General features: G+C 42.2%; 1 protein-coding gene across 1 annotated transcript; it reads left to right on the forward strand.

The window, feature by feature from the left end:
* The first annotated feature begins 4744 nt into the window (after positions 1-4744).
* Positions 4745-16939, forward strand: LOC148099742 (uncharacterized). Its single transcript, XM_087851341.1, has 9 exons — positions 4745-5276; positions 12370-12450; positions 13458-13505; positions 13604-13636; positions 14048-14095; positions 14194-14226; positions 14702-14749; positions 14848-14880; positions 16593-16939. Exons 1-9 carry the CDS (start codon positions 4745-4747, stop codon positions 16841-16843), a joined length of 1107 nt encoding a protein of 368 aa, XP_087707467.1. The 3' UTR covers positions 16844-16939.
* Positions 16940-22341: the final 5402 nt, after the last annotated feature.

Genomic DNA, 22341 nt, shown 5'->3' on the forward strand with positions numbered 1-22341 from the left:
TATTATTGTAACAAGAACACAGCCGAGTTGTGTGGATGTTGATAGTGAGGGTGTTAGACACAAGTCCTATAGTGTTGGTTAATGTAAGATACCTACATTATGAGGACTGTGTGTGTTTTGGATGCGTAAGTCTATTGAAAGATGGGCTCTGAAGTCTTTGTGTAACAGAGACCCTGCAGTGTATCAAGCTTTCAGGTACATTATTATGAGGACTGTGTGTGGATACTGCCGAGAGTCATGTTGGTTCACACTGGAGAATTAATTTTCACTCAATATTACTTCATTACATTTACCTCATTTATGTCAATAACCAGTGTACCTTCATAACTGTATTGTATAGTCTCAACGTATCTGTGTTGAATGGATGTTAATGTACTTTTGTGTTTGCTTGCACAAGGTTTCAGAGCACCTTGACCATCCTCAAGCTGCTGTGCCCATGGCATCGTCCTCCTTTGAAGTTGATGAGCAGGTGACTAATTTTCTGGTGTTGTTATTATTGTAACAAGAACACAGCCGAGTTGTTTGGATGTTGATAGTGAGGGTGTTAGACACAAGTCCTATAGTGTTGGTTAATGTAAGATACCTACATTATGAGGACTGTGTGTGGATACTGCCGAGAGTCATGTTGGTTCACACTGGAGAATTAATTTTCACTCAATATTACTTCATTACATTTACCTCATTTATGTCAATAACCAGTGTACCTTCATAACTGTATTGTATAGTCTCAACGTATCTGTGTTGAATGGATGTTAATGTACTTTTGTGTTTGCTTGCACAATGTTTCAGAGCACCCTGACCGTCCTCAAGCTACTGTGCCCATGGCATCGTCCTCCTTTGAAGTTGATGAGCAGGTGACTAATTTTCTGGTGTTGTTATTATTGTAACAAGAATACAGCCGAGTTGTGTGGATGTTGATAGTGAGGGTGTTAGACACAAGTCCTATAGTGTTGGTTAATGTAAGATACCTACATTATGAGGACTGTGTGTGTTTTGGATGCGTAAGTCTATTGAAAGATGGGCTCTGAAGTCTTTGTGTAACAGAGACCCTGCAGTGTATGAAGCTTTCAGGTACATTATTATGAGGACTGTGTGTGGATACTGCTGAGTGTCATGTTGGTTCACACTGGAGAATTAATTTTCACTCAATATTACTTCATTACATTTACCTCATTTATGTCAATAACCAGTGTACCTTCATAACTGTATTGTATAGTCTCAACGTATCTGTGTTGAATGGATGTTAATGTACTTTTGTGTTTGCTTGCACAAGGTTTCAGAGCACCCTGGCCGTCCTCAAGCTGCTGTGCCCATGGCATCGTCCTCCTTTGAAGTTGATGAGCAGGTGACTAATTTTCTGGTGTTGTTATTATTGTAACAAGAACACAGCCGAGTTGTGTGGATGTTGATAGTGAGGGTGTTAGACACAAGTCCTATAGTGTTGGTTAATGTAAGATACCTACATTATGAGGACTGTGTGTGTTTTGGATGCGTAAGTCTATTGAAAGATGGGCTCTGAAGTCTTTGTGTAACAGAGACCCTGCAGTGTATGAAGCTTTCAGGTACATTATTATGAGGACTGTGTGTGGATACTGCCGAGAGTCATGTTGGTTCACACTGGAGAATTAATTTTCACTCAATATTACTTCATTACATTTACCTCATTTATGTCAATAACCAGTGTACCTTCATAACTGTATTGTATAGTCTCAACGTATCTGTGTTGAATGGATGTTAATGTACTTTTGTGTTTGCTTGCACAAGGTTTCAGAGCACCCTGACCGTCCTCAAGCTGCTGTGCCCATGGCATCGTCCTCCTTTGAAGTTGATGAGCAGGTGACTAATTTTCTGGTGTTGTTATTATTGTAACAAGAACACAGCCGAGTTGTTTGGATGTTGATAGTGAGGGTGTTAGACACAAGTCCTATAGTGTTGGTTAATGTAAGATACCTACATTATGAGGACTGTGTGTGGATACTGCCGAGAGTCATGTTGGTTCACACTGGAGAATTAATTTTCACTCAATATTACTTCATTACATTTACCTCATTTATGTCAATAACCAGTGTACCTTCATAACTGTATTGTATAGTCTCAACGTATCTGTGTTGAATGGATGTTAATGTACTTTTGTGTTTGCTTGCACAAGGTTTCAGAGCACCCTGGCCATCCTCAAGCTGCTGTGCCCATGGCATCGTCCTCCTTTGAAGTTGATGAGCAGGTGACTAATTTTCTGGTGTTGTTATTATTGTAACAAGAACACAGCCGAGTTGTGTGGATGTTGATAGTGAGGGTGTTAGACACAAGTCCTATAGTGTTGGTTAATGTAAGATACCTACATTATGAGGACTGTGTGTGTTTTGGATGCGTAAGTCTATTGAAAGATGGGCTCTGAAGTCTTTGTGTAACAGAGACCCTGCAGTGTATGAAGCTTTCAGGTACATTATTATGAGGACTGTGTGTGGATACTGCCGAGAGTCATGTTGGTTCACACTGGAGAATTAATTTTCACTCAATATTACTTCATTACATTTACCTCATTTATGTCAATAACCAGTGTACCTTCATAACTGTATTGTATAGTGTCAACGTATCTGTGTTGAATGGATGTTAATGTACTTTTGTGTTTGCTTGCACAAGGTTTCAGAGCACCTTGACCATCCTCAAGCTGCTGTGCCCATGGCATCGTCCTCCTTTGAAGTTGATGAGCAGGTGACTAATTTTCTGGTGTTGTTATTATTGTAACAAGAACACAGCCGAGTTGTTTGGATGTTGATAGTGAGGGTGTTAGACACAAGTCCTATAGTGTTGGTTAATGTAAGATACCTACATTATGAGGACTGTGTGTGGATACTGCCGAGAGTCATGTTGGTTCACACTGGAGAATTAATTTTCACTCAATATTACTTCATTACATTTACCTCATTTATGTCAATAACCAGTGTACCTTCATAACTGTATTGTATAGTCTCAACGTATCTGTGTTGAATGGATGTTAATGTACTTTTGTGTTTGCTTGCACAATGTTTCAGAGCACCCTGACCGTCCTCAAGCTACTGTGCCCATGGCATCGTCCTCCTTTGAAGTTGATGAGCAGGTGACTAATTTTCTGGTGTTGTTATTATTGTAACAAGAATACAGCCGAGTTGTGTGGATGTTGATAGTGAGGGTGTTAGACACAAGTCCTATAGTGTTGGTTAATGTAAGATACCTACATTATGAGGACTGTGTGTGTTTTGGATGCGTAAGTCTATTGAAAGATGGGCTCTGAAGTCTTTGTGTAACAGAGACCCTGCAGTGTATGAAGCTTTCAGGTACATTATTATGAGGACTGTGTGTGGATACTGCTGAGTGTCATGTTGGTTCACACTGGAGAATTAATTTTCACTCAATATTACTTCATTACATTTACCTCATTTATGTCAATAACCAGTGTACCTTCATAACTGTATTGTATAGTCTCAACGTATCTGTGTTGAATGGATGTTAATGTACTTTTGTGTTTGCTTGCACAAGGTTTCAGAGCACCCTGGCCGTCCTCAAGCTGCTGTGCCCATGGCATCGTCCTCCTTTGAAGTTGATGAGCAGGTGACTAATTTTCTGGTGTTGTTATTATTGTAACAAGAACACAGCCGAGTTGTGTGGATGTTGATAGTGAGGGTGTTAGACACAAGTCCTATAGTGTTGGTTAATGTAAGATACCTACATTATGAGGACTGTGTGTGTTTTGGATGCGTAAGTCTATTGAAAGATGGGCTCTGAAGTCTTTGTGTAACAGAGACCCTGCAGTGTATGAAGCTTTCAGGTACATTATTATGAGGACTGTGTGTGGATACTGCCGAGAGTCATGTTGGTTCACACTGGAGAATTAATTTTCACTCAATATTACTTCATTACATTTACCTCATTTATGTCAATAACCAGTGTACCTTCATAACTGTATTGTATAGTCTCAACGTATCTGTGTTGAATGGATGTTAATGTACTTTTGTGTTTGCTTGCACAAGGTTTCAGAGCACCCTGACCGTCCTCAAGCTGCTGTGCCCATGGCATCGTCCTCCTTTGAAGTTGATGAGCAGGTGACTAATTTTCTGGTGTTGTTATTATTGTAACAAGAACACAGCCGAGTTGTTTGGATGTTGATAGTGAGGGTGTTAGACACAAGTCCTATAGTGTTGGTTAATGTAAGATGCCTACATTATGAGGACTGTGTGTGGATACTGCCGAGTGTCATGTTGGTTCACACTGGAGAATTAATTTTCACTCAATATTACTTCATTACATTTACCTCATTTATGTCAATAACCAGTGTACCTTCATAACTGTATTGTATAGTCTCAACGTATCTGTGTTGAATGGATGTTAATGTACTTTTGTGTTTGCTTGCACAAGGTTTCAGAGCACCCTGACCGTCCTCAAGCTGCTGTGCCCATGGCATCGTCCTCCTTTGAAGTTGATGAGCAGGTGAGTAATTTTCTGGTGTTGTTATTATTGTAACAAGAACACAGCCGAGTTGTTTGGATGTTGATAGTGAGGGTGTTAGACACAAGTCCTATAGTGTTGGTTAATGTAAGATACCTACATTATGAGGACTGTGTGTGGATACTGCCGAGAGTCATGTTGGTTCACACTGGAGAATTAATTTTCACTCAATATTACTTCATTACATTTACCTCATTTATGTCAATAACCAGTGTACCTTCATAACTGTATTGTATAGTCTCAACGTATCTGTGTTGAATGGATGTTAATGTACTTTTGTGTTTGCTTGCACAAGGTTTCAGAGCACCCTGACCGTTCTCAAGCTGCTGTGCCCATGGCATCGTCCTCCTTTGAAGTTGATGAGCAGGTTGCTGTACTGTTATCACCAGACATGGTTGAAGCCCTAACGCAGCTCATAAGCAGAAGACTAGAGTGTGGAGTCCCGGAAGAAAACCCCTTCCTCTTTGCAAGATCCAACTGTTTGACTCCTTACAGAGGACAGGACTGTCTCAGGATTTATGCAAATGACTGTGGTGCACAAAGTCCTGAACTCATTAGGTCAACACAGCTACGCAAGCATGTTGCAACTTTGTCACACGTCTTGAACCTAAAAAATCACGAGCTTGACCAAGTTGCTGACTTTCTAGGCCATGATATCCGTGTCCACAGAGAATTTTACAGACTTCCAGAGGCTACAACCCAGCTGGCAAAAATATCAAAACTACTACTTGCCATGGAGAAAGGGACCCTTGGAAATCTCCAAGGCAAAACATTGGAAGAGATTGAAATTGAAGGTATTTCTAAGTAGATAGTATTTTAACCCTTAAAGACCCACAGTGACACTGGTGTCACTGCCTCTTTACACTTAGAGACTTGGTTATATATGATTCATTTGATATAAGACCCCCGTAATTTTCATGAAAGTAGAAATAGGTCTGGGCTCTTAAGGGTTAAGGTATCTAGTTTTTAAGCTTTTGAGTGTTCTTAACACAATATATTTAATAACCTTACTTTTACATTAAAGCTGTTAAGAGAAACAAGGAATGTTTGTACCTGCTGTTTAACATCTCCAAAAAGTTGATTCTGTTCATCTGGACATAGCTGAAGTTGATTCTGTTCATCTGGACATAGCTGAAGTTGATTCTGTTCATCTGGACATAGTGTTTTGTGGGAGAAATGTTTCGTCACTCATCCAAGTGACTTCTTCAGTCTCAGCTGACTGCAGGTTTCAATCTTATAAACAGTACATTTGCATAATGACTGAAACCAGCCCACTGAAGGAACAATGGGCTTGGAGGTCAGTCCTTAATCTTAATTATGCAAATTCTCACGACCATTGATCAGCAACCACTGACCAAAACCCACTGATCAAAGACCACTGATCAATGGCCATGAATACCATTCACAGAGAGCTCTTCTGTGTTGTGCCATGCGCTTCGCCAGAGGTTGTTTGGTTTCCCCGATGTATAAATCCTGGCAATCCTCCTGGCACTTAACAGCGTACACTATTTTACTCAGTTTGTGTCGGGGGACCCGATCCTTGGGGTGGACTAGTTTTTGGCACAGTGTTTTGGGGTTTGAAAGCCACAGAGACCCAGTGTTTAGATAAAATGCGTCTCAACTGCTCCGATACTCCTGACACATACGGGATCACTACAGGTTTTCGCTTGGGCAGCAGTTGTCCTTCTCTCCTGGATCGGCTGGAGCTTTCTTTAGGTGCCTTTCCAGCTTTGACAAAAGTCCAGCTGGGATAACCACATTTACTCAGGGCCTTCCTGATGTGATGTTCTTCTGCCTCCTTGGCTGCTGTGTCAGTGGGGATGGTGTTCGCTCCTAATGACACCCAGTTTGTGCTCCAGTGGATGATGAGAGTCAAACCTTAAATACTGATCCGTATGTGTAGGTTTACGGTACACGTCAGCTTTTAGATGTCCCCCATTACTGATGGAAATCTCAGTCTAAGAAAGCTAACCTGCCACTTTTCATAGCCTCCCTGGTGAATTTCATGTGTCGGTCCACAGAGTTCATGTGATCCGTGAATTGTGGTACATCCTGAGATTTGATTTTCACCCAGGTGTCATCCACATACCTGAACCAATGGATTGGTGGTGTTCCAGGGTAGGATAGCAAAGCCCTCTTTTCCACTTCTTCCATGTACAAATTGGCCACGATGGGTGAAACTGGGGAGCCCATGGCACACCCATGTTTCTGCCTGTAGAACTGACCCTTGTATGTGAAGTAGGTGGAATGAAGACACAGTTCCAAAAGCAAACACACTTGGTCGATGCTGAGAGTGGTCCTGTTGCTGAGGTTGGTGTCATAATCTCTTACGGACTACCTTCAATGCTTCCGTGACTGGGATGCAAGTGAAGAGAGATGTAACGTCGTACAAGACCATGGTTTCATCTGCCTCCGTAATGACATCTCTCACCCGTCCATCCATCCATCTTCATCCGCTTTATCCGAGGCCGGGTCGCAGGGGCAGCAGCCTAAGCAGTGGCCCAGACCTCCCTCTCCCCAGCCACCTCCTCCAGCTTATCCGGGGGAACACCAAGGCGTCCCCAGGCCAGCCGAGAGATATAATCTCTCCAGCGTGTCCTGGCCTGCCCCGGGGCCTCCTCCCGGTGGGACATGCCCGGAACACCTCGCCCAGGAGGCGCCCAGGAGGCATCCTTGTCAGATGCCCGTACCACCTCAGCTGGCTCCTTTCAATGTGGAGCAGCAGCGGCTCTACTCTGAGCCCCTCCCGGATGGCCGAACTTCTCACCCTATATCTGAGGGAGAGGCCAGCCACCCTTCGGAGGAAGCTCATTTCTGCTGCTTGTGTCCGCAATCTCGTTCTTTCGGTCACCCTCTTCACCACGACGGACCGGTGAAGCGTCCGCATCACTGCAGCCGCAGCCCCAATCCGTCTGTCAATCTCCGGCTCCCTTCTCCCATCACTCGTGAACAAGACCCCGAGATACTTGAACTCCTCCACTTGGGGCAGGAACTCATCCCCGACCCGGAGTGGGCACTCCACCCTTTTCCGGCTGAGAACCATGGCCTCAGATTTGGAGGTGCTGATCCTCATTCCCGCTGCTTCACCCTCGGCTGCGAACCGTTCCATTGCGAGCTGGAGGCCCTCACCCGATGAAGCCAACAGAACCACATCATCCGCAAAAAGCAGACTTGAGATTCTGAGGCCACCAAAGTGAAAGCCCTCCACTTCTTGGCTGCGCCTAGAAATCCTGTCCATAAGAATTATGAACAAAACCGGTGACAAAGGGCAGCCCTGGCGGAGCCCATCACCCACCAGGAACGAGTCCGACTTACTGCCGGCAACGCGAACCAAGCTCTGGCAACGGTTGTATAGGGATCGAATGGCCCGTAATAATCGGCCTGATACACCATACTCCCGCAACACCTCCCACAGGACACCCTGAGGGACACGGTCGAATGCCTTCTCCAAGTCCACAAAACACATGTAGACTGGTTGGGCAAACTCCCATGCACCCTCAAGTATCCTTGAGAGGATAAAGAGCTGGTCCAGTGTTCTGCGACCAGGACGAAAACCGCATTGTTCCTCCTGTGTCCGAGGTTCGACTAGCAGACGAACTCTCCTTTCCAGCACCCTGGCATAGACTTTCCTAGGGAGGCTGAGGAGTGTGAGCCCCCTGTAGTTGGAACACACCCTCCGGTCTCCCTTCTTAAAGATGGGGACCACCACCCCGGTCTGCCAGTCCAGGGGTACTGCCCCTGATCTCCACGCAACATTGTAGAGGCGTGTCAACCAGGACAGCCCTACAACGTCCAGAGCCTTCAGGAACTCGGGGCGGACCACATCAACACCAGGGGCTCTGCCACCAAGGAGTTGTTTAACTGCCTCAGTGACCTCGCCGCCGGAAATTGGTAGGTCATTCCCCTCATCCCCAGACTCTGCTTCCTCCTCGGAAGACGTGTCAGTGGGATTAAGGATGTCCTCGAAGTATTCCTTCCACCGCCTGACAATTTTCTCAGTCGACGTCAGCAGCGCTCTGCCAGCACTATACACAGCGCAGGTAGAGCACCGCATTCCCCTCCTGAGACGCCTGACGATTTGCCAGAATCTCTTCGAGGCAGTCCGAAAGTCTTTTTCCATGGCCTCCCCGAACTCCTCCCACACCCGAGTTTTTGCTTCAGCCACTGCCCGAGCCGCATTCCGCTTGGCCTGTCGATACCTGTCGACTGCCTCCAGAGTCCCACAGGCTAACCAAGCCTGATAGGACTCCTTCTTCAGCCTGGTGGCTCCTTTCACCTCTGGTGTGCACCATTTGGTTAGGTGATTACCACCACGGCAGGCACCAACCACCTTGCGGCCGCAGCTCAATGCAGCAGCTTCGGCAATGGAGACGCTGATCATGGTCCATTCGGACTCAATGTCCCCAGTCTCCCTCGGAATGCTGTTGAAGCTCTGCCGGAGGTGTGCGTTGAAGATCTTGCGGACTGGGGCCTCTGCTAGACGTTCCCAGCACACCCTCACTACGCGTTTAGTAGGGGTGCAACGATACACAAAATTCACGGTTCGGTTCAGTTCGATACTTTGGTGTCACGGTTCGATATTTTTTCGATACAAAAAAAATGTTCATGCCTTTTTATTAATTTGTCATTTATTAAATTTTCACGGCACATTCTGCACCACATCTCTGTGCGTTCATCATTTGTTTGAAGCCAGCTCACCTCCTGCAACCACTTTTCTGAGAATACGCGCTTCTTTTGTGGTTCAGACTCCATTTCTTTGGAGGTGAAGGAACACCAAAGTAATTGCTTAAAGGATTTTGCTTCTTCAACATCTTTAAGAGTTCTAAACAAATGTCTGTCCTCCTCCAGAAAATCCTATGTACGCAAACACGCGTTGCAACTTCTTATCTTGTGCGCGTTTTTTATTTTGACAGCGAATGCGCACCTGCGGACCACTTATGTGCAGCCCTGGTTATTTAGCTCGTCATATTGCAGCCACAGAAATTCTTTTGTCCATGAAACCATAAAGCTGCACTTTCTTTTTGCCTTATAGTCTGATTTGTCATAACTTTTCCGTTTTGTGGTAAGCTTTGTTTGGCTGTCACTTCTTCACGCTGACCTGTCTTATTTGGCTCAGCAGAACTAAAATATATATCCTGCTGCTTTTACACATGCACTCACATAACGCTCAGCGATTCTCTGCGCGATCAACCTCTCACATGTTTAAGCTTGCTGCGGGAGATTTCACTTGTCATGTTTGCATAGTAAGCTAACGATTGATAAGATGTCAGAGGAATTGGTGCGCAAATTATCATCACTCACCAATCAGTACTGTCGCTCTCTATACGCAGTTCGCACGATTGCAAAGTGAAAGCAAAAAACAAGCGCAAATTCAAACGCAATTTCAATATGTCACATATTGACAGTGGCTCACCGATGCCAATGATATAATTACCCAGCTACATTTCCGAAAGAATGCAAAAGCATTGACATATATTTTGCGAGCCCTGTGTCTGATTGAGGAATCACTCATCTTTGGAAAAGAGAGTTTATTACAGAGAAATGGCTCTTTCCAAAATAAAAGCTATACTATACGCTTCTTCTGGGCTATATTCTCAGCACCATATTAAATATATCAGGTCCCCATAAGGAGAATCATGTGCTAACGGCTGTCTAAATGACTCGGGTAAAGTTTGTAGCATGCGTGCTTGTTGTTTTTGTCTGCTTCCACTTGTCTTTGCACTAGGATGATGTCGGAGTAAATGTGCAGTCATATTCGTTGTGTTCCCACTAGTGCTGTCAGCGTTAATCTGAAATGAGGTTAACGACACAACACCTCCGTTAACGAGCTACTGCGGATTGCCTTGTGCGTGGGGCTGGACGGCCAACACAACGAGCTAACTGCGCTAACACACTAGTTCCCACCCATGTAATTGAGCATTGCTGGCACATCCAACATACTGTTTTACTTTAATCCATGACGCGCTTACCTTCAGGGTCATACTTCACATGAAAACCAAAATAGTTCCAAACGCCAGATCTGAATGAGGGTGGGGGAGGTTCAATTTGCCATGTTGCAACGAGCTTAGCTTCTGTCTCGCTAGCTTGCCCTGCGCTCAGTGAATCTGCGTTCGACTACTCCGCCTAGGCTGCACTGTCGAGCGCAGATCCACTGAGCGCTCAACACAGACAGCATCGTCAGAAGGGAAGTTGATAAAATAAATTAAAAATGTTGTATTGTTCGATACATATGCGTACCGAACCGAAAGCACTGTATCAAACGGTTCAATATCGATACGAGTATCGTTGCACCCCTAGCGTTTAGGTGCACCGGTTCTGTCCAGCGTCCTCTCCTGCCACCTGATCCAACTCACCACCAGGTGGTGATCAGTTGACAGCTCAGCCCCTCTCTTTACCTGAGTGTCCAGAACATATGTTCGCAGGTCTGGTGATACGATTACAAAATCAATCATCGATCTGCGGCCTAGAGCGTCCTGGTGCCACGTGCACTTGTGGACACTCTTATGTTCGAACAAGGTGTTTGTTATGGCCAAACTGTGATTTGCACAGAAGTCCAATAACAAAACACCGCTCGGGTTCAGATCAGGGAGGCCGTTCCTCCCAATCACGCCCCTCCAAGTCTTGCTGTCGTTACCCACGTGAGCATTGAAGTCTCCCAGCAGGACAACAGAGTCTCCAGGTGGAGCACCTTCCTCTCCATGGTGATTTTGGATGCTGGGGGCTTTGCATTGCTGAGACAGCCAAAACTTTCGTCTGTAGTTGCTATGCTTCCATTTCTGCAATATTGTTGTTACGAATTGCTGTTTCTGTGGCTGTGATCAGCTCCACTAGCGGGATTTGTGGACACTCTTATGTTCGAACAAGGTGTTTGTTATGGCCAAACTGTGATTTGCAGCAAAATTCAGCCCTTGAGCAAGGATGTTTTTCTCTGTTTCGGTGAGCTGTCTGTCAGACAAATTCTTCACCCACTTGTCCACATCCTCTGTGTCGCATCCTTGTCTCTTCTGGTCACTGAGGACACTCTCCGTATTTTGCCGTGGTTTCCGACGTACAACAAGTAAGTTGAAAATCCTTTGTTGCCTGGTCTTAGACTTCTTGTGCTGTGCTAGACGAGCCTTCTCAGTAAAGTCAAACACCTTTTTAAGAGTATTCTCATCTAGAAGCATTGTCAGTCTCTGTTGGATCCGCTCCTCTTGAGATTTTAGCATGTCCATGGTAAAATTTGTTTGCCTCACCCGTTCATTAAGCAACTGATGCTGTGCCTTCTGGAGGATTTTTGTTGCCCGGAAGCCTTTAACGAAGAGCTCATTTGCAGACTTTTAGGAGTAATCCGGTTTTGTCTGCATCTGAGGCTGAATCTTAGGTGGTTCCTGTAATCCACCATCTTACGTGCTGTTTGCTCATACTGACGTACAAGCTTCAGGCCGTCCTTGCCAAAGTGGGTTAAAACGTCTTGATGCATTCAGAATGCCTCGATTCATAATCAAGGAGGGGGCCTAAGGCCATCTTACAGTGCTGTGATTGCAGCCATTCCCCAACTCTCTGTGTATGGTACTCATGGCTATTGATCAGTGGTCTTTGATCAGTGGGTTTTGGTCAGTGGTTGTTGATCAATGGTCATGAGAATTTGCATAATTAAGATTAAGGAACTGACCTCCCAGCCCATTGTTCCTTCAGTGGGCTGGTTTCAGTCATTATGCAAATGTACTGTTTATAAGATTGGGGAAACCTGCAGTAAGCTGAGACTGAAGAAGTCACTTGGATGAGTGACGAAACGTTTTTCCCACAAAACGCTATGTCCAGATGAACAGAATCAACTCTTGGAGATTTACTTACCTGGATGATTGAGAATGCATCAAGATGCTGCTTAACATATTTTTTTGTCAGATAACCTAGACTTGACAGACTCTGGTGAGAGTGAAGACGGCGAGGCTGACAAAGAATACCCACCAGCACAAACAAAAATGGGTAAATGCACCAACAAACAACTCATATTTATGTAGTATTCAGTTGAATGCAATATTGTGAGATGTTTCAGGTATACACAGTTATTTAAAAGGTAGTAGTAAGGATTATATGTGCACTGTAAGTCTTAAGTATTGAAAATGTCTTAATTTGTTTTGGGCTGAGGTTAATACACTGCTTAAGCTATTCTTGACATAGTCATAAAGATTGATGTCTGTCAAATAATGTCACTAAAGAAAGGTCTAACCAGATCAGTACAAAAAATGTAATAGTACTTACATTGATAGTTTTGTGTTGTGATGCTACAGATATCTAGCCAGAGATGTGTGTAAATGAATCAACCACAACGCAACAGAGCATTAATATTGAGCTACACTATTCAACTACAGAAAAGGGAACTAGGCAATTTGTTGAGGTACCTCCAGGGACCTCTGACAGTATTACCCACTTCCTACAGTGTGCCCACTGATGATGATTGTCTTATAACTGGACTGTTGGAGTATTGTGTTTACATTTTTACAAGGTATGCCGAGAACATCTCTTCCGCTTATCCTAACCCCAGCAAGTGCACTTATTGGACTTGGCTGCCCAGTCGATAAGGCGGGACGTTAGCATAGTGGTTAGCACTGTTGCCTCACAGCAAGACGGTCCTGAGTTCATCGGTCCAGGGTCCGCAAACATGGAGTTGTTTTCTCCATGTTTGCGTGGGTTCTCTCGGCATACTTCAGCTTCCTCGCACAGTCCAAAGAAACTGGGGTTAGGTTAATTGGTCACTCTAAATTGCCCATTGATGTGAATGTGATTGCATATAGTTGTTTTTCTCTGTGTTAGTCCTGTGGGAGACTGGCGACCTCAGTCATTTTAGGACTGAGCTATGGACCTGAGGATTACTTGTATTTATGGATGCCTCTCTCCTTGTTAGTGAAAATCATTGTCTTGTTAAAGGAAAGTCTAAACAGGAACAGAAAATGTGACTGCTATATTGAGCTAAAATACTCCTTGTACTATAGGGAGGAGTACTATGCCACCTGTAGAGGAACCTTCAAACACCTCAAACGGTATAACTATCCATCACCCTACATATTGATGGCTCTTCCATGATTACCAAGCCACTCATATTGTTTGTGATATTTTTGTTTTACTTTTCTATTTACAGATGTGGACTCGGCTGGAGAAGGCACATCACGAGGTACCACAAGAATAAAATATTTTAAAATATCAAGACACCTTTGAACAGATTATTTGAACAACAGACTAGCAAATGGTTATCTCTGTAACAGTGTTTGACAAGCTTTTTGATGTCTTTCATCTGTGTGGATGGCTTTTATGTTTTATTTCTAGTAAAATAGGTGTGTCCAAAGTTTTAACTGGTACTGCAGATATATCATGACAATTCACTGATATGCCAGCTGAACAAATGGTCAATGTAACTTTAAACTTCCTCAGTCATTTTAGGACTGAGCTATGGACCTGAGGATTACTTGTATTTATGGGTGCCTCTCTCCTTGTTAGTGAAAATCATTGTCGTGTTAAAGGAAAGTCTAAACAGGAACAGAAAATGTGACTGCTATATTAAGCTAAAATACTCATTGTACTACAGGGAGGAGTACTATGCCACCTGTAGAGGAACCTCCAAACACCTCAAACGGTATAACTATCCATCACCCTACATATTGATGGCTCTTCCATAATTACCAAGCCACTCGTGTTGTTTGTGATATTTTTGTTTTACTTATCTATTTATAGATGTGGACTCGGCTGGAGAAGGCACATCACAAGGTACCACAAGAATAAAATATTTTAAAATATCAAGACATCTTTGAACAACAGACTAGCAAATGGTTATCTCTGTAACAGTGTTTGACGGGATTTTTGATGTCTTTCATCTTTGTAGATGGCTTTTATGTTTTATTTCTAGTAAAATGCTTTCTAGTTTTGGGAAATGCAGTTAAGATTACTTTGAAAAGACACAATGCTTATTCAAATTCAGAATGAATAAACAGGTGTGTCCAAAGTTTTAACTGGTACTGCAGATATATCATGACAATTCACTGATATGCCAGCTGAAGAAATGGTCAATGTAACTTTAAACTTCTTCAGTCATTTTAGGACTGAGCTATGGACCTGAGGATTACTTGTATTTATGGGTGCCTCTCTCCTTGTTAGTGAAAATTATTTTCGTGTTAAAGGAAAGTCTAAACAGGAACAGAAAATGTGACTGCTATATTGAGCTAAAATACTCCTTGTACTATAGGGAGGAGTACTATGCCACCTGTAGAGGAACCTCCAAACACCTCAAACGGTATAACTATCCACCACCCTGCATATTGATGGCTCTTCCATGATTACCAAGCCACTCATGTTGTTTGTGATATTTTTGTTTTACTTTTCTATTTACAGATGTGGACTCGGCTGGAGAAGGCACATCACGAGGTACCACAAGAATAAAATATTTTAAAATATCAAGACACCTTTGAACAGATTCTTTGAACAACAGACTAGCAAATGGTTATCTCTGTAACAGTGTTTGACAAGATCTGATATGAAAGTTTGGTCAATATGACATGCCAGAATTTTACAAACATTGCATAGTTCATGACTAATATCCAGTATGACCTTAAAGTTGGCATGAGGAATTTTCTTCTCAGGTTCAACATTAGAATACTTTTCTTATTTTGGTTCTTATTTCAGTTTTGGGATTTGAAAGCCACAGAGACGTTATCTTTTAAGAAAATCCGTATCAGCTGTTCTTGTCCTTCTTCGCTCCTGGATTGGCTGGAGCGTTCTTTAGGTGCCTTCCCAGGTTTGACAAAAGTCCAGCTGGGATAACCTCATGTACTCGGGGCCTTCTTGATGTCATGTTCTTGTGCTTCCCTGGCCGCTGTGTCTTTGCTCTATTTTGTAATATCTTGATGACGCCCAAGTTGTGCTCCAGTGGATGGTGAGAGTAAAGCCTTAAATACTGATCTGTCTGCATAGGTTTACAGTACACATCGACTTGAAAGTTGGCTCACTTAAAGCTCCAGTAAACTCAGCTTAAATACTAATATTGCATATTAATACTTACCATTAATCATCTTCAAAAGCCTGATTAACAGTTCAAATGTTCATAACTATTCGAAAACAAAGATGGGAAACTGCTTATCTTGCTTTTTAAACCATATATGAAAACTACATTGGCATGTTAGATCACCTTTTGATTGAAATCTTTTTATTTTTATTTTAAGAGACAATATGAGAGTTTATTGTCAGTGTTGGTGATTCTGTAAATGTGTACATCTTTAAACTAATATTTTTTTGCACGAGTTATTTCTGACTCAAATGTTTTTTAATCTCCCATGTTTCACGGTTTTTATCAAATGAGAAAGAGGTTTCATGTGAGTCATCTTGTTTTGCTGAGTATGACATCAGAGTAGACTGTCCTACATTGTCTTCGGAACAGATTGTTTTGACTTTCAGAGGAATGGAAACAAATGTGTGCCTTACATCACTGGATCTTGAATGAGTCCTCAAAGTATCCTGGATATCTTTAGAGTTTTCATTAATGCTGGTTGTATCTGATCACCCAGAACTTGTCATAATGCCAGGTCTGAACTGGGCTACTGTTACAGTACAAAATCACATGAGAATAAGAGTGGTGGAAATGAGGAATAATTTGCTTGACAAACTAAGTGAAAAGATCAGAGGACAAAGCTGAAGTAATGGGTTGAACCTGGATTCTGCATGATTGGAAGTAGAGGACAATAAAGGAGGACATGATGAAACTGGATGGGAACTAATGTCACTTTGTAATTGGGTGTCCCGTGGCATTCACATAGTTAGAAGTTCTATCTTTAATAGTTTTCTTTGAGTTAATGTTTTTGCGGGAAAGAACGAGCTAGATCTTCTAATCAGAATATAGCTTTTAAGACACTGTATTTATCTAACATGGCAAAAAGCCAAACCCCCGTGTAAATCTAAAGCCCCACAGCTATTTAAACCAAGTGAAAAAATGCTGTGGTTAATGCCTGGACTTCTTTTTGATATGTGTACCATGAAATGGATTTGATGTTTACATCCATATTGTTCTTGAAGAGTAACTTTATAATAACTTAATAATTAACAAATCAAAAGTAAGCTGATCTTATTTTCTCTCCCCCTTGTAGCATTCCCTGGAAATGGCGCAGAAGGGGAAAATCCTCGAAGGAGACAAAAATGTCCATGGTCTCCCAAAGAGATTGCAGCAGTCATGAGACATTTCCGTGGGCACATTGCAAATGGGAAACTAGCCACTGTGACAGAAATCAAACAGTGTAAAAATGCTGAACGTCCTGTATTAGACAGTCGCTCTGTTCAAAATGTGAGAGACTTCGTCAGGAACCGCGGCATAACTCTAAAAAAAAGGAACAGCCGCTAAACGATTAATCAAGTTACAAAAATATATACACAGATGTTTGACATATATGTCATGTTTGCAAAAAGCACGTGTTCTTGTTGAAATAAACTTGAGTATTCACCATCAGATTGGCTATTATTTATATATATATATATATATATATATATATAATTTTTTTTTGTCTCTAAAGACCGTACTTAAAGGGAACATGATATGTGAAAAGCACCTTTTCTGTGCTTGAGCATGTATCTTATTACCAATTCAAGAACTCTGAAGATACACAACCCTGGAACCTTTTCTTTTGGAACTGAATATTTGTCTTTCAGTGAGGCTTTCTTATACTGAGGGGAAAAGTTCCTAAAAGCAAATTCTCATCAGCAGTTGTATAACTCAAATTAAGGAAGATATGTGCTTAATGTAAATGCATAATATACCAACTAGGAAATCTAACCTTTAATTGCTAGCCTTTAACAGAGAAGACCTGTAAATTCATGGTTGAAAAGTTACCTTTGGAACTCTTATCCCTGTATTGCTTTGACTTGAGCATTAGACATTTCATAAAGACTATAGGGAATTCACATTATAAATATGTGATGGCTCCAATACAAATCTAAGAATAAGGTTTGTCTTTGCAAATTGCATTGAGCTAGTTCTCAAATTCAGGTCTTTGTGTTTTGTGATGTTCGATTTTTGTCATAAGACCACGTTTTGTTAACTATTAATTTTAATATGCAGTAGTAGTGTTTGAGTTTAGCCATGTCCCACTTATTCATTTTTGGCCCTATAATATACTTTGGTGACAGGTATGTGTGTTGTATAGCCAGTGTCCTTACAAATCCTGTTGGGTGTTAAAATGTCTAATATTTTCATAGGCGGGGCTTCTCACCTAATTATCTATGTCCTGATAAGGTTGCAAAAAAACAGGTTCTTATATCTCTAGTTGTGTTGCGTGTATAGGAACTTTGAAGTGAGATCTGTGCTCTGTGGCTCAAAACAGATTTTTTGACGTATTCAGCATCTCTCAGGGGCAAGCGGAAAGTGGTGTCCCCATAGTCCACCACCTGGGCTGGTTTGGAAAAAGTGTCCTTGCAATACATAGAAACCCGTATAGGTGTGTGTGTGTGTGTGTTTGTGTGTGTGTGTGTGTGTGTGTGTGTGTGTGAGTGTGTGTGTGTGTGTGTGTGTGTGTCTAACTGCCTCAGTAATTATGGACCTTATAGTCCTTACAAACACTGTTTCACTAACTTCAGTAAACATTTTACATACATATGTCCCACCGTGAACGCAGCGGTGCACGAGCCACTGCAGTGGAGCTCACGTACAGCTTTGTGGTTCAGACTGTTATCACACACAAACAATCAATGCAGGAGAAATAGCGCGTGCACGTGGTAGATGCCGTCATTTACACAGTGCTTCATGCAGGTGTGATAACGAGACTGTTTGACTGCTGCAGGAGAAGATTGTTGATTTATGTATCTGTGCATTTTCAGATTTTTGTGTTCCAGCTGTTGTATGTTTGTTTTTTCTTACAGGTGCAGCAGTTGGTGATTGTGCATTTCTATTTGGACTCTATTCTTTTATTACATCTTGCACTACGACCCCCATGCACCAATGCCGTGCACCGGGTGTGGTAGGCCTTTGTGTTGCTCAGTGAACGGAGTTGATTCAGCACAGTCCTCCAAGCTATGTGCAGTAAACGTACTATCATCAAGTACTGATTATTATCCGCTTTTTATACGTTTTCTATTTTTTTGCCTTTTTGTGTCATTTCAGATATTGTGTCAGTCACTGTTCCCTCTGAGCACGTGAGCAATCGTGCACTGCTAACACAGTCTCCACGCACTGAAAATCAGCAAAATAAAATAAATACATGTATTTACTTTTATTCCAATTCAGGCTTGATTTTTTTTGTGCGCAGCGCAGATTTTCTGTGTGGCGAGATCGTGTCAGCAGTGCGCGACTGTTCACGCGCACAGCTTTATTACTTCCAGGCTGGATTACTGCAATTCATATTATCAGGATGTCCTAAAACTCGGGTTCATTATGACTTCTATAAAGAGAAACTTCACAATTATAATTTACAACTGAGGAGTGCAAGAAGGTCCTGCTTCTCTGACATCATCACCAAAAACAGCCATAATGCTCGGGTCTTATTTTCTACAGTTGACAGGCTAACAAACCCTCCTGTGTCAGTGGCAGCTGAACTTCGACCATGGCCTGCAATGACTTCGCCAAATTCTTCACACACAAAATCCAAAAGATTAGACAAGCAATTGGTACATCAACAGCAGATCCAGGACATGTACTGTGTCCACCAAAAAACTGTTTAAACACCATCAAACAGTTTCACCCTATTAACAGCAAAGACCTGGAGGACATCTTAGATCAACTGAACTCCTCCTCTTGCTGTTTAGATGTCCTGTTTTTCAAAAAGGTCTCAAAGACTTTGGAGTCAGACCTGTTACAGATCGTCAGCTTTTCTTTAATGTCATGTGTGTTTCCAGAACCACTAAAAACTGCTGTAATTAAACCTATACTGAAAAAGGACAATCTTGACAAGATACAAATGAAGAACTACAGGCCGATCTCAAATCTCCCATTTTTAAGTAAGATCATTGAAAAAGCAGTTTCTCAACAGCTCAATTACTTCTTAACACAGAATAACTGCTATGATGCCTTCCAGTCAGGTTTTAGACAGAACCACAGCACTGAAACCGCTCTGACCAAAGTGTTTAATGACATATGTCTGAGTACAGACAGTGGAAACATGTCAGTCTTAGTTTTACTGGATCTCAGTGCAGCATTTGATACAGTTGACCACAACATATTACTCAAACGGAGAACTGGGCAGGTCTTTCAGGAACTGTACTAAACTGGTTCAAAACATACTTAGAAAACAGGAAATACTTTGTATCAACAGGTAACTTCACATCTGAGCAGACAAGTATCACATGTGGAGTTCCCCAAGGTTCCATCTTGGGACCCCTTCTGTTTAACATTTACATGCTCCCACTGGCACAGATTATAAAGAACAACAAAATAAACTATCACAGCTATGCAGACGACACACAAGCAGTGTTGGGAAGGTTACTTTTAAAATGTATTCCATTACAGATTACAGATTACATGCCCCAAAATGTATTCTGTAACGTATTCCGTTACGTTACTCAATGAGAGTAACGTATTCTGAATACTTTGGATTACTTAATATATTATCATGCTGTTTACAACTACATGAATGTACTATTGCTGTGATTTATTACTGTTACTGAAGGTCCGCGGCTCCGAACCGTAGTAAAGGGACCTCTGGCTAATACGGTGGGTTCTGTGTCGGCTCGTAGCTGAAAACTAGCTTTACTTTGTTGTCTGGGTCAACTTTGCTAGCAGAGACAGAGAGAGGCGTTGAAAGGCTGCTCCAACAGAACTTATTGTTTCAGAGGAAAACACGAACACGGTGTACAGTCGAGTCTTAATAGCTTACTTACAGCTGGGCTCGTCAGGCTCTCTTCTTGGCTGCAGTGGTTATTATTATATTTACATGCTTCCAGCTCCCGTTTCTGCTCGATGACAGCTCGTACTTTTCCTTTTTCTCCCTCCCTCGCTCACAGACACATAACGTGTATGGCAGTCCATTCTCCCTGCAGCACGGACTACACTGCCCATGATGCTACATTCTTTAGAGCTATACCTGTAGCATTCTGCCTGTTAGCTTAGCACAACAACAACAAAAAGGCCTCTCTCACCCAGGAAACACAGAGAGAGAGAGCGCCACCCTGTAACCATGGCAACCGTAACGCTGCCTGGAACAACAGAACGTAGCTGTCAAACAAAACCCAAACAGTCCTGACCCGCCACAATATGAAACAGGGAAGTACCGCCGTGTAATCCATTTATTTCAACAAAGTAACTGTATTCTAAATACCACCTTTTTAAACGGTAACTGTAACGGAATACAGTTACTCATATTTTGTATTTTAAATACGTAAAGGCGGTACATGTATTCCGTTACTCCCCAACACTGCACACAAGTATATATCACAATGTCAGCAGGAGATCGAGGCCCTGTACAGGCTCTTGGTAAATGCATTGTGGAAATTAATGACTGGTTGTGCCACAATTTTCTCCAGCTAAACAAAAACAAAACGGAGGTAATAGTCTTTGCAGCCAAAGAAAAACGATCACAGGTCGCCACAGAACTTCAATCTATACACCTAAAAACCACAAACCAGGTGAGAAATTTGGGTGTAGTGATGGACATAGACCTAAATTTGTAAAAACACATTAAGGCAATAACAAAGTCAGCTTACTATCACCTCAAGAATATATCAAGGATAAAAGATCTGCTGTCTCAACAGGACCTGGAAAAACTAGTCCATGCATTCATCTTCAGCAGGCTTGATTACTGTAACAGCATCTTTACAGGTCTACCTAAAAATCAGTCAGACAACTACAGCTCATTCAGAGCTCTGCTGCTCGAGTCCTCACTAAGACCAAACAAGTGGACCACATCAGTCCAGCTCTGAGGTCTTTACACTGGCTGCCTGTCCGTCAGAGGATAGACTTTAAAGTTCTGATGCTGGTCTATGAAGCTCTGAATGGTTTAGGACCAAAATACATCAGTGACCTCCTGACCCAGTATGAACCTTCCAGATCCCTCAGGTCATCTGGATCCGGTCTTTTATCAGTTCCCAGAGTCAGAACCAGACACGGAGAAGCTGCATTCAGCTTTTATGCTCCTTATATCTGGAACAAACTCCCAGAAAGCCTCAGATCAGCTGAAACACTCAGTTTATTTAAATCCAGGTTGAAGACTCACATGTTCTCAGCTGCATTTGAATAAAGCACCAAATCCGCACTGTTTTACTTTTAAGCTTCAAATCTAAAACTTACATTTTATCTACTGTTCCTTTCTTTTCTTTTTTTAATGCTTTTTATTTGTTTTTATTTTTTAATGTCTCTGTAAAGCACTTTGAATCACCATGTTGTTGAATTGTGCTATATAAATAAACTTGCCTTGTCTTACACTATTAGTACATCTCAAAGATACTTTCTTTCTCAGGAAGTCACATGAAGAGTAATAGATTACATCTCTCACAGTATCAGACCAACCAGCTGCTGTGGAAAGTCTTTTTTTAGACACAGAGATAAAAATGTTTGACTGAAAGCTGATAAGTGAAAACTGAGAATTTAGACGGAAATATTTTCATCTGAGGATCTGATTAAACTGTCACACTAATGTTCATATTTTTTAAACAAACTTATTGATGAAGACACTCTGGTCCTGTGGAACATTTCTCACTTTGGAAAGAGAGTCCCCAAAATACATGAAGATGTGACGGGACGAGTCGTATATTCAGTAATTCATTATTCTCCTTCATTTACTCTCCATGAGCTGACCCACTCAGACTCTGGACTGTACCAAGATGTGTGCTGGACTGAGGGCAACGTGACATATGAGAGAAACATCAGCCTGACTGTGTGTAGGACAGTAAGTAAGGAAACAAGAGAATCTGACGGTC

This window comes from Neolamprologus brichardi, chromosome 14 (genome assembly GCF_056152115.1).
Source record: "Neolamprologus brichardi isolate AB-2024 chromosome 14, ASM5615211v1, whole genome shotgun sequence".
Taxonomy (NCBI): domain Eukaryota; kingdom Metazoa; phylum Chordata; class Actinopteri; order Cichliformes; family Cichlidae; genus Neolamprologus; species Neolamprologus brichardi.